Genomic DNA, 13,112 nt, shown 5'->3' with positions numbered 1-13,112 from the left:
ATCCACGACGGGCTGGTGTGGTGCCTCATCAGACAGAAGTGGATTCATTTCCTGCAACAGCATGTCCCAGAGTGCTTTATTCTTTGGTCTTTGATCAGTTTGTCAGTGATTACAACACATTTTACAGTCCTTTTTATCCATTTATTGTTACATTTAATGTTGTGGTAATTCGTTCCTGTTGTCACTTATGTTACATTATAGCAGCTATAAACAGTCGTTCCCTCATCCTTCTTGAAGTTAATAAGACAAAAAAACACATCATGTTAATGAGAAGCTGAAAAAGCATAAAGAAAAAACACCATCATATCAATGATTATACACTTTTCTTTCTTAAGTAGTAACACTTTATATATACATTTATTATTATTAGAGGTAGATTATGTGCAGGATGTCTGAAAAGTCTGGAACCAATGGACCAATGGGAAAGTGTTAAGCAAAATCCACAAAACATGATACAGCGGCTGAGAAAATGCATAGAGTGTAAGGGGGGAGCATGTAGAGCATATACTGTAAATAATAAATACAAAATTAGGTATATGTAGTTTTATGAAGTCTCCTGACTTTTCGGAAACCCTGAAGGGAAACTGTAATGCTACAGCATACAAAGACATTCTAGTCAATTATGTGCTTCAAACTTTGTGGCAACAGTTTGGGGAAGACACACAAATGGGTGTGATGGTCAGGTGTCCACAAACTTATGACCATATAGTGTGTGGACATCAAACATGACACGTGGAGTGGAGTGGTTATGTACAACCAACATCAAATGTGTGCATATACGTTTAAACAAACATTGTTAGTTGTGTGTGAACAGAGGTTATGCACAGTCTGCACAAGTACTCTCTCTGACTCCACCCCCTGGGCTTTTTGTTTGACTTTGCCCAGGTAGGAGGAGCTGGAACAGGTCTGACTCCACCCTCTGGACCTTTTGGTTCTGCAGCCAGCACCTGGTGGTTAACATAAATGTAAATATATACTGTATACACACACATACACTCCAGTTTCTACCGCAGCTGCCTTGACAGCTGTGCTCTAGGACAGCTTATTCCTTTTACTATTTGTACACAGATACTCTTTATGGTATGTGCAGTTTTGGACTTAGCTTTTGTCAAAATGAAAAAGTGAAATCTCTGCATCTCTGAAATATCTATATACAGTATATGTATGTTTTTATAAAGGTGCTTTGCATATAGGTCATGTGGGCGGGCCTTCCCTGAGCTCTTCATCTGTCATTCATTCATAATAAAGCTCTGATTGGTCAGTGTGAAGGCTCTTTTGTTAGCCATGAACCATCTTCGAGAGTCGAATCGAAGCAGTGCGCGTTGTAGTTTTCCCACCCGTATTCCTGTCTCCTACGCTTCTGATTGGCTAGGAGTTCTCTTGTGCCTTTATGATTGGATGCTGACCGATCAAGCGCCCCCTCGAAGGAGGCGGGATTTGTTAGAATACGGGTAGGGGAAAAATAACAGCGATAGAGTTGAAGACCGGGTGAATGATACACTATTAAACCTAGCTAGTAAAAGTCCTTTTTGGTGCAGATGGCTTTTTCTGCGGAGCCAGTGTTATGTTTAAGACACAGCTGAATAAAGACGTTGATGTTTCCCCGTGCCTGCTTTAAGCAGCTGAGAGCTGGAACGGTTCAGTAAAGGAGGCTCGGAGGCCGGACTTTGTTGGTAAGCTAAATTAGGTTAGCTTCCTAGCCACCATGGCTAGCATCAACATTAACCTGTGTATCTCCTAGAAACCGTCTCTAAGGAAACTAAGTTTGTTGAAACTGCTTTCTTGAAGATCTGGGCATGATCGTAGCTAGTGTCAGGTTCATTAGAGCATGCTCACTGATGGGCGAGATATAACACACATGCACTGCCTTTGTGTGTGTGTGTGTGTGTGTGTGAGTGTGTGTGTGTGTGTGTGTGTGTGTGTGAGCTGTGCAGGAAAATGAGAGTATTTGTGTGTGGATCAAAAGTGCTGTGTCTAACTGAATAAGATCTACATTGCATTATGTTCATTGGAAAGTCCTTGTGTTGTGATAAAAACAGTGCATGTGTACAGTACAGGCTCAGTGACATGACATTAGCTCCTTCCTACAACTGCATCCTAGCCTGATCAACAGTGTGTCAAAACAGTACAGCACCATGGGTACTGAATTATAGGAAATTATGTCTTTTCCAAAATAAAGCAAACTACAAATTAAACCCAATTAGAGGGGGGCGATATGGCAAAAATATTATATCATGATTATATCGGACTTTATGATATACTATATATACATATATACACACACAGGGGCGGACTTAGCACTAGGCAAAGGTGGGCAACTGCCTTGGGCCCCCAGAAGCCAAGTTCCACATATAAATGCAAATTATGTATATTTTTAATTATTACTGCTAAATAACATATACTAAAAGTGTAAATATCGATGATAAAATGCTGAATAGAGCCCCATTGTTTTATTTGGCCTAGGGCCCCCAAATCACTAAATCCACCCCTGTGTGTAGTTGGGATCGTAAGTTTACATACGCCTTGCAGAATCTGAAAAATGTTAATAATTTAAAAAAAAAAAAAAAGAGGGATCATAAAAATTGCATTTTGTTTTTTATTTAGTTCTGCCCTGAATAAGCTATTTCACATAACAGATATTTACATATAGTCCACAAGACACAGTAATTACCTGGATGATCAGTGACTGTGTATATTATGGTTTGTGATAGTTGTTCATGAGGAACAGTGGGCAGTTTAACTGCTCAGGACACACAAGGGACTCATGAACAACTATCACAAAACATGAAAACAGTCACTGATCATCCAGGTAATTATTGTAGTCTTTTAGTTTTTGATACAGAAACATTTTTATGTCTAGTGAGCTACTTTTTACAGGAACCAAGGACACACTGTAAAAAAAGTGACTGTAGATTTTACAGTAATTTACTGGCAATCTGTTAGTGGTGTTAATTCAGTGCTAGAAGTAGCTGAATCAATGCAAGCTAGTTGCAGTGGTGTTGTGGTGGCTCAGCAGTTAAGGCTTTAAGTCACAGCTCAGAAGGTTGTGTGTTCAAATCCCAGTACTGCCAAGCTGTCATGGTTGGGCAAGACCCGTAACCTTCAACTCAGCTGTAGCCTGCATCAGCCCAATGAGCAAGTGTGCTGGGTTACGTGTCATTTTATACAACATTAAGATATTGCAGTACTTTACTGTAAATATATTTTACAGTTGTTTACTGTAAATGTTACAGTACCTTAATGGCAACCCAAATTGGAGGCAAAATACTGTAAAATTTACAGCAATTTATTACAGTGCACCTAATGATATGTGAATTATGATACTTAGAAAAATGTATCATGATGATATTATATAAAAATATTGTGATATCATATCATCATCCAGCCTTAAACTCAATCTCACTGAAGATTAAAAAAAAAATGCCCTAAGCCTGTTTTAGACTGTGAGATTATAGCGATCTTTTAGAATTAATACTTTTCACACTATGTGATATGAGATAAAATCTGAATTGGATAACAGACTGTGCGATTACAGGTGTTCTCCATGTTCTATAATACAGGGAAAGATCCTCTAACGATAGTCCTGCGATGAAAGAACATGACTACATTCTGCCTATATCACAAAACAACGTAGAAAAAGGTGTCGCATAAACGGAAACATTAACATGTTTTGTCATCGATGCTACCATGTTTGTAGCTGTCCCGTAAATTGCGCATCAATGCTATGCTGTCTTCCTATTGGTGGCTTTTAGATGAGCTCTATAGCAGCGGTCAAATATTTTGAGAACTTTATATATTAATAATATATTAATATGCATTTAATCTTTTGTATGCAAAATGCTCAGCCTCCAACTCTCTGACTGAAAAGTCGATCTGTGGCAGCAGCTTAAAAGTAGCCCAGTTTCCTAGTAACACTGCTTATGCTTAAAGCAAGATGGCTGAAGATGTGCGCTCAGCTCTGAAGCTGAATCATGCTCTGTTTGAAGTCTTTGTGTCACTCTGACTTTCAGTGGTAGGTATGGAGGTGGACGCAGGTTTGGGCTCGGCTCTGGACATGGAGCTGGGGCCCGAGCTGGAGGAGGAACTTGGCGTTTCTCTGGACGAGCTGCGCAGGTGGATTGAAGAGCAGGTGGACAGCAGTGAGGTCGTGCTGAACAGGAAGGCCCAGTTAGCCGAAATGCAGAACTGGGTCGAGCAGAAAGAAAAGGACATGGCCAGTATGGATACACTCTGCTCCAACGCCTCAGAGTAAGTTGTGTGTGGGCGAGAAAGAAATATTTCGAAACCGTTAAAATATTAAAAGGTTGCACATCTGCAAATATAGATGATTGTTGCCTTCTCCTAACTAATCTATTAGACTTGATCAGAATGTGGAAGTTGTGTGTCCCCGAGACGTTTAGTGTTTGCAGTCAGCAATATAACATGAAGCTCTGTTTGTGGATTTCACAGGTCTGTAATACAGTGTGAAGTTCTAGTGAAAGAGCTTTACACTAACATAGGTCTGGAGTATCGGGAGAGCAGCTCTGAAGATGAAGGAGTAGGTGGCGGCAACGCATCCGAGGTCATCGAAATTGATGACGATGAAGATGATGACGATGACGACGACGATGATGATGATGACGACGATGATGTTATTGCCGTGGGCTGTGGTAGGTGGATGCTGGTATCTTGGGTGTGAGGATGTGCGTGCTTCTGTAGTGCCATGGAGTGCATTTGTGGCCTTATAGCTACAGGATTCATTCATTCCTTCATTCAAAGGAAAGTGGAGAACCTTGAGAAAACCTACATGGACAGAAGGAGAACATGGTATTGACCTGCTACTTTGTATGGTAGTTCTTACAGATATTAGTGTTGAATGGGTGTAATACAAACCTCAGTAACCTCAAAAACAAGTAGGCCTTGTATGCTTTAGAATTAATTCCTCTTCACTGAAACTAATGGGCCCAAACCTGTTCTGACATGCCAATGCCTCTGTGCACAAAGTGATGTCCATAAAGCAGTGTCCATAAAGAATTGCCAGAGCCTTGACCTCATCCCAACTGAAGAACTTTGAGATGAAGTGCAACATCAACAGTGTATTAGGTCTCCTCACCTGACATCAGTGCCTGACCTCACTAATACCCTTGTGGCTGAATGGGCAAATTCTCACAGCCACGCTCCAAAATCTAGTGGAATAATAATCTCCTTCCCAGCAGAGTGGAGATTATTATATCAGCAAAAAGGGGACTAAATCTGAAATGGGATGTTGAAAAATGCATATGGATGCGATGGTCAGGTGTCCATACTTTTGGCCATATAGTGTATGCTAAGTAGTGATTAAGTTTAAAATACAAATTTATTTTTTTTGTTTATTCAAGTGGGTTAGATGTAAATGGTATTACTGAGCAGTTGTGATGTCTTGGCATTTTTTTGGCTGTACTATTCTTTACGAAATATGCTCATTTTCCCCACAGTGGTTCCACCAAAGAACGTAACACCAGTCAAAGACTCGGTAAGAGAGTGCATATGAGTTCATATTGCCCATAATGTGCCTAAATAATCCTCCTGTATGCATTACTCTATGTAATAATATGTAATAACAACCCTCTAAAGTATAAACCTGCGTTATTATATGTGCATTAAGACCTGTTATGTTTAATACTACTGTACATTTAGCTTATGGAAGCATCAGCTGCACTTCAGAGATCCACACAGCAGGTGCAGAACCTGATGCAGACAGTCAGCAAGCCGACGCCGTCCACGGCCATCACGCCTACTAAAGGACTGGCCCCTCCCTCTCCGTCCCGGGGCTCCATGCTGAACATTCCAGCAGTGTTCATGTCTTCAGGCCCTGCACACGCACCCACTCAGCCAAATCCAGCTCTAAAGCAGGATGTCATGAGGCTAAACATGAGCATTCTGGGTAAAAAACGCACCAAGACCTGGCACCGTGGAACTCTGATCGCTATTAACTCAGTGGGTAAGTTATGAGTAAGTTATAACTGAAGTTGCTCATTATTTTCAAGTGATTCAAATGGTTAGTGTTATGTGAGGATTTTAGTTTCTGTTTCATTTATAATTATAATATTTCCATGGTGATGAATATATTTTTTCCACTACATAAACTCAAAACCCTAAAGCACCTTGCAGCTTAAAAGATTTAATTTTCATCAGTGTGAGTAATGTAAAACTGGAAATAAAAAACCAGAGCTGTGACTTCTGTACAGCAGCTTATAAACATGAGAAATATGAGAAAAATGTTTTAAATCACAGTTTTATCCATGTGTCATCTTAAGTATCTAGCCTGAGACATTTCTTTGACACATGTGGTTCATGTTTTCTATTTTTGCATGCTTTAATTTTGTTTCCCAGCTGTCAGTAAGAAACACTGCATATATTCATCTGTTATGCCCCCTCTGATGTTAATTAAGCAACACTCATTGTACTTATGTTTTTTCTTTTCTCTCTCTTTTTTTTTTTTTTTTTTTTTTTTGAAATCTCCTGACATTTCTGATATCTTGTGACACAGGCAGCGGCTTTAAGTACAAGGTGAAGTTTGAGAATAAAGGGAAAAGCCTGCTGTCTGGGAACCATGTGGCATTCGACTATCACCCAACCCTGGAGAGGCTGTACGTTGGTGCTCGTGTTGTTGCCAAATATAAAGATGGCAACCAGGTGTGGCTGTATGCTGGCATCGTTGCTGAAATGCCCAACAGCAAGAATCGTATGAGGTGAGGGAGTGGCAAAGATGGGACTAGAGACAAAGCAGGCGAGAGAAATGATGAAATATTGAGGAAATTTTGATGAAAAGAAGTATTCATGGGTGTTTTCTTGGGGAAGGAGGAAAGAGGACTGCTAGAAATAATGGAGCTGATGTCTTTCAGGTTCCTGATCTTTTTTGATGATGGCTATGCTTCTTACGTAGCCCTGCCAGATCTCTACCCTGTTTGCAGACCCTGTAAGTGGTGATCTAATAATCATTTTATTCTTGGCCCTCTGCTCCACATGGCTAGTGGCCAACTCGAATGAACTGAACTCTAATCATTTTCCACATATGTATGGCAACCCAGGAAGACCCTTCACATGATGAAATTCTGTTTTTTCTACTATTTATATTACTATAAAGCAGAAATTGTTTCTTAGTATATATTAAAATACGTATATTAGTGTTAAAAGTTGAGGTGTCGAAATATATTATAGGCATAAATACCCAGTTTTGGCCGAAACCTGATTTTTCAATATTTTTGGTCATCCGACGGGTTTCCCAGAATGCCACACATTTGTGATAAATGATAATAATATGCACAAACCTAATGAGTGTGTTTGTGTGTACACACAGTGCAGAAGACGTGGGAGGACATTGAGGATGAGTCATGCAGGGATTTCATTGAGGAGTACATCACGGCATACCCGAACAGACCCATGGTGCTGCTGAAGCCGGGTCAGATCATCAAAACCGAGTGGGAAGGGACGTGGTGGAGGAGCCGCGTGGAGGAAGTGGACGGCAGCCTTGTCAAAATGCTCTTCCTGGTCTGACAATCATCACTTCCTGTTACTTGTCTTGTTTTTATTAACAACACTTAATATAGTCAGTGATTAAATGGAAATGCAGGATAGCTGTAACCTGTACGGCTTTGTGAGTTAGAATACACACCTGTGCAAATATAATTTGGTCAAACGTCTTGGATTAATCCTGATGGTATGCTACATATGGGCAAATATTTTTTTAATATTTTCTTCAGTGTTTCATAAGGTCACTCAGTTCATTTGCTCCATTTGAATATTAAGGATGATGTTTACATGACAGTGAAATGTGTATGGTTGTTTTATACAGTTTTTTATGTTGTTTGATTGTTGTATGCAGGATGATAAGCGGAGTGAGTGGATCTATCGTGGCTCGACTCGCCTGGAGCCCATGTTCAACCTAAAAATGAGTACAGCCAACAACCAGGAGAAAAAGCTGGCTGGCCAGCAGCGCGTGCGGCCCAACATGGGTAACACACTGTTCTGTTCTGTATGTACATTTGTGGGTGTGATGTGTGGGATTTTTATGTTATTTGTGCATTTTTTTGTATGTTTTTTTAACTGTTTGCTAAATTCGCTTTGCAAAGTTGATCTGTATTGTATCTATAGAGTTGTATATATCTCTATAGTTGTCTTATCTCTCCTCGGTCCACCTATGTGTAGGAGCTATGAGGGTTAAAGGCCCTGTGGTGCAGTACACGAATGAAAACAACTTACTAGCCAACCGCTCCGCAGTCACCCAGCCTACACCACCTCGCCCACAGCTTACTGCTCCCTCCCAGCCCATCCGCACTGAGTGAGTAATCCTCCTACATCATGCAGAACTAACATTACCCAGAGTGCTTCACTTCTCTGTATTAACTCTTAAACATTATGCCCCAGGTCTCGATTTGTTACCACTAGATATGTCTTTGCTCTATAGGACTCAGATGGCTAAAAAGAGCACGTCCCCGTATGTTCCTACCGCTCGTCAGATTGTTACCACCGACCTCCAGCTCAAAACTGTCGGCATCCTTCCCCAAAACACCAGCTCCAGGTTAGCAAGCCCCTCACTGCTCCTAATACCTGATTTCTTCATGTGGCCTCCATTAATTTCTGATGCTCCAGATCTTCAGTAAATAAGAATAAATGCTGGTTCAGCTGAATGCATTATGATTGTCCTTTACAGCCAATACAAGTGTCTTTTTAAGATATGTGCACAGTATGTTTGTGTAATCTTTCCCTCTCTTTTAGACTCTTCTTCCTGCAGTCAGGGCCAGTGCAGAACCTGACACCCATCGCTCCGGCTCCCCAAACCTTGCCACCTGCCATAACTACCATGTCTGCCATATCTACCATATCTCCCTATGCGAGTGAGCGGATTCCTCAGGAGCCGTCCTATCAGGCCCCTAATGATCGCCTCTTCTATATGACACACATCTGCACACCCGAGTGTCTGAAGCGCATCCGGCCCACGCGACCCAATCTCCACCGGGGACGAAACCCACTCCTCACCCCGCTGTTGTACGAGTTCCGCCGCATGACCGCACGCCGCCGCCTCAACCGCAAGGTCAGTGAGTGAGGTGGCATGCAATGCTCTGTTTCGTTGTGTTTCAAGACAAAGCTAGTGGTTTAGCGGCAAGCTGTGCTAGTGATCTAGTTATCTAACTATTTCTTTCTCTTTCTCACTCTTCTTCCTTTCTCTGTCTCATTCTTCTGTTTTCTTCATCAAACTTTTTTGCTTTTTCTTCTTTCTTGCTTCTTCATTTATCTCTGTCATCCTCTCTCCCTCTTTCAGATGTCTTTTCATGTGATCTACAAGTCCCCATGTGGCCTGAGCCTGAGGAACATGGCGGAGATTCAACGCTACCTCTTCCAAACACACTGTGACTTCATCTTCCTGGAAATGTTCTGTCTGGACCCGTATGTCCTGGTGGACCGCCGCTTCCAGCCACAGAGGCCCTTCTACTTCATCCGGGACATCACAGGTGGACGTGAGGACATTCCACTGTCCTGCGTCAATGAGATTGATAACACTCCCCCACCCAGCGTGGCTTACAGCAAAGAGCGCATCCCTGAGGACGGAGTCTTCATCAACACCAGCCTCGAATTCCTGGTGGGCTGTGACTGCACTGACGGCTGCCAGGACAAGTTAGTGTCTCATGCACACTCAGGCTCACACTGTCCATGCAACAGTGCAGTGAAACAGAGCAGTAAACACTCACTCAGATACAGAGCTCTCTTCAGGCTTGTGGGTTAAGTGAATTCTTTAGTAGTAATTTGCATATTCGTTTTGGAATACTGCATCTAGCAAATTTCCAAAAAGAGAGCTTTATTTTGTTTATTTATAATGAGAAAAAAAATATGTATTCCTTCATTATAGTAAGTACTTTATCTTGATTGTGGTCTCAGTGGATCTGGAGCCCGTCTCAGGATAACCGGGCACAAGGCAGGAATACACCCTGGATGGGACACCAGTCCATTTCAGGGCAATGATAATAATGATAATAATGATCATTCCTGTATATTCCCCCTCTCTCAATGCTATCAGTTTAGTGTAGGCCTTTCTAGGCTACTTTGCTTTCTTCTCCATGGATTGCATCATATTTTCATCATTTTTGAGTATCCAGATATGAATAGGACACTTTTTTTTAAGTTTGTGAGAAATGTTCTCGGGGCATCTGGTTGAGACTAGAGATGCGCATTGGGTTGTAACAAAAAAAAGTCATGTGAGCAGAAGGTTTTTTACTTTTCATGTGGGCGCAAGCAGTCAGATATGAAACTGATGCAGCGCTGCATGAGCATTTCCGTGACCCACTGCCTGGCTGGGTCATTGTGCTTTAAATTAGGCTACTAGTTTTTTTTTTAAATATATTTTGCAAAACAGAACCAAATAGATTTGGTAGAAATTATCGCAGGTATGTACAAATGAAAATGATAACTGTGAGCAGGTTGCAAAAAAACACCCCTGGGTTTCTGTTTTACCAGCATTTTCCAGTGTTTCCAAGGGTGTAATGGTAGAGCTCATATTTAATAATAAAATAAAAATCAAATGCAAATACAGATATGAATATTTTGAGCAGACAGTGTCACTGCATTAAACTCCTGCAAGACATGTAGTGGGAATCTGGTTATGGGGAGATGTTCGGGGTTTGAACGTATGAGTTTGTTTGCAGGTCGAAGTGTTCATGCCACCAGCTGACCCTGCAGGCCACAGGGTGTACTCCCGGTGGACAGATCAATCCCAATGCTGGCTACAATTACAAGAGACTGGATGAGTGCTTACCTACTGGGTTGGTATCTCACACATACATGAGCACACATAATACTACAAATAATAAATATAATAAAAATGATTTATCAGCCTGATCCTCATACCTTTGCTTTGTTCCCTTCAGGATATACGAGTGTAACAAGCAGTGTCGCTGTAATCCTCAGATGTGCACTAATCGCTTGGTGCAGCACGGCCTCCAAGTGCGCCTGCAGCTCTTTAAGACCCAGAACAAGGGCTGGGGCATCCGCTGCCTCGATGATGTGGCCAAAGGCTCTTTTGTCTGTATCTATGCAGGTATTGAATGAGCTGATCTGGGTCCCTGCTCTTTTTCTGTATGTTGCTGTCAAATATGAGTATAGAGATTAAGGTTTTGAGTTCAAATCCCAGGACTGTCAGAGAGGAACTGTGTGTCTGAATTGTGTTCTGATTCACTTCCCCATTTCCATACTTTATACAGTTCTTTGTGAAGTCATTTTGTGTATAACCACAATTCCTGGAATACAAACGTTATCGATTGATATAGAATGAGCACAGCTTCTCTTTTATAAAATCATTCCATGTCTCTCTTAGGGAAAATCCTTACAGACGACTTTGCGGACAAGGAGGGTTTGGAGATGGGTGATGAGTACTTTGCTAACCTGGACCATATCGAGAGCGTGGAGAACTTTAAGGAGGGCTACGAGAGTGAGGCGCACTGCTCGGACAGTGAGGGCAGCGGTGTAGACATGAGTCGGGTCAAAATGTCTTCATCCCAGCAGGGCAAAAATGGCCCCAAGACAGAGGACCGCAATGTCAGCAGCAAAGGTGAGAGATCACCATGCATGGAAAAATCAGCATATTTGGGAAGTGTAATTACAGATGATATGAATGAAATAAGATAAAGCACATTGACAGCCAGTAGCATGAAGCTTTATGAGCAAGTTTTTCATGAGCAAAAGGTGAAAGTGAGATTCTCTCTGCCAGGCCAAGATTCTTCTGATGAGGGTGAGAGCGATGATGACAAAGATGAGTCAAACGGTGATGAGAGCGATAGCTCGGATGACACCTTCGTTAAGGACACTTACTTTTCCTCCAGCTCAGTGTGGAGGAGCTACACGACTCGCCGACAGGCCAAAGGCATGAAGGAAGGTGAGGATAACGCTTGAATAGGTTAAATTGGATATTGGTTATGACAGACATAACCATATCATAGACCTGTCATGCCTGATGTAATATGCAGTCATATGTTTTCATAAACTGTCCAGTAATATAACTGCTATATTACCCTTATTGGTAATTTTCATGATAACACTAACCCTAGGTGTCATAACGTATCATAAATCACTCTAAGAAAAAGTTTTGTAAACATTATGGCACAATGGGCCTCATTTCTCAAGCTGGATATGAAATAGTTTGTTCGTAAATCTTTTGCAGGTGCATTTACACAAAAAATGTGTTATCCCTGAAAATCCAGGTAGTTTGGAAAAACATTCGTATCCCATAAGAGCTCCTGAGTGCAAATGTGCATACTGCATAAGCATACTCGCTAATGCGAACCTCGACTGATGGACTTAAAATCGAATCATTGTCATGATTTACTGCAACGTTATTTATGGTTTACTTTGCCAAGCTTATATAGCTTATTTATTTCAAATACACACAAATCGAATGGTGGTGTTAATTTATTTCAAATACACACAAATCGAATGGTGATATGGTTGACTAATGCACCATTGCTCCACTCCCAGCCACTGAACTCTGTAGCTCCTTCAAAGTGATTGTTGGCCTCTGTTTGAGCGCTGAGTTTTGAGAGGCGGTGTTTTTCTTGGAGTTTTTCTTGACCGTGCCTGGGTGGTGTGATGCTTCTTCTTCCTGATTATTGATCCAGCTGTGCTCACTGGGATATCAAACACTTGGATATTATTTTGTACCCTTTGCATTTGTATTACTTTTTCTCTAACTTCTGTAGAATGCTCTTTGGCCTTCATTTTCCTTCATATTCACAGCCTGACCAATGAGCCTTCAACAATGGGGTTTTAACCAGAAAATGTGACAGAAACTTTAATGATTCACAAGTGGATGCCAATGGTGAGGTAACTATGTCCTTCTTTAGGGCAATTTCTTTCATTTGTGTAAACTGGGAGCTTCCACACCACAGGGGTTGGATAATTATGCAAGCAAGATATTTCAGTTTTTTCCCCAACATAAATAAAATGTCACTTTAAAATAATTGATTTTGAGTTTCAGGGTTTTAAAATAAAATCTCAAAAAATAAAATATAGTATAATATAATACATATATAAAATATATTTAAAAGTATATATTTATACTTTTAAAATAAAATATCAGTGTTTTAAAATAAAATATCAAACAGAAT

The 13,112-nt window shown here is 41.0% G+C and overlaps 1 protein-coding gene across 1 annotated transcript in view; it reads left to right on the top strand.

The window, feature by feature from the left end:
- Positions 1–1,422: 1,422 nt before the first annotated feature.
- setdb1b (SET domain bifurcated histone lysine methyltransferase 1b) overlaps positions 1,423–13,112 on the top strand; it is a 25,277-nt gene continuing 13,587 nt past the window's right edge. Inside the window, exons 1-17 of the mRNA XM_053233596.1 lie at positions 1,423–1,673; positions 4,011–4,248; positions 4,450–4,649; positions 5,454–5,491; positions 5,656–5,959; positions 6,509–6,710; positions 6,864–6,937; positions 7,319–7,509; positions 7,844–7,973; positions 8,167–8,299; positions 8,426–8,539; positions 8,737–9,052; positions 9,281–9,633; positions 10,659–10,775; positions 10,881–11,050; positions 11,327–11,560; positions 11,720–11,884. Of these exons, the coding sequence (XP_053089571.1) occupies positions 4,019–4,248; positions 4,450–4,649; positions 5,454–5,491; positions 5,656–5,959; positions 6,509–6,710; positions 6,864–6,937; positions 7,319–7,509; positions 7,844–7,973; positions 8,167–8,299; positions 8,426–8,539; positions 8,737–9,052; positions 9,281–9,633; positions 10,659–10,775; positions 10,881–11,050; positions 11,327–11,560; positions 11,720–11,884 (2,971 nt within the window). The 5' untranslated portion in view covers positions 1,423–1,673; positions 4,011–4,018. The remainder of the gene's footprint in view (positions 1,674–4,010; positions 4,249–4,449; positions 4,650–5,453; positions 5,492–5,655; positions 5,960–6,508; positions 6,711–6,863; positions 6,938–7,318; positions 7,510–7,843; positions 7,974–8,166; positions 8,300–8,425; positions 8,540–8,736; positions 9,053–9,280; positions 9,634–10,658; positions 10,776–10,880; positions 11,051–11,326; positions 11,561–11,719; positions 11,885–13,112) is intronic.

The sequence above is a fragment of the Pangasianodon hypophthalmus genome, chromosome 1 (genome assembly GCF_027358585.1).
Source record: "Pangasianodon hypophthalmus isolate fPanHyp1 chromosome 1, fPanHyp1.pri, whole genome shotgun sequence".
Classification (NCBI taxonomy): Eukaryota; Metazoa; Chordata; class Actinopteri; order Siluriformes; family Pangasiidae; genus Pangasianodon; species Pangasianodon hypophthalmus.
The sequence above is the reverse complement of the archived record's forward strand: the minus strand, read 5'-3'. Positions and strand labels throughout refer to the sequence as shown.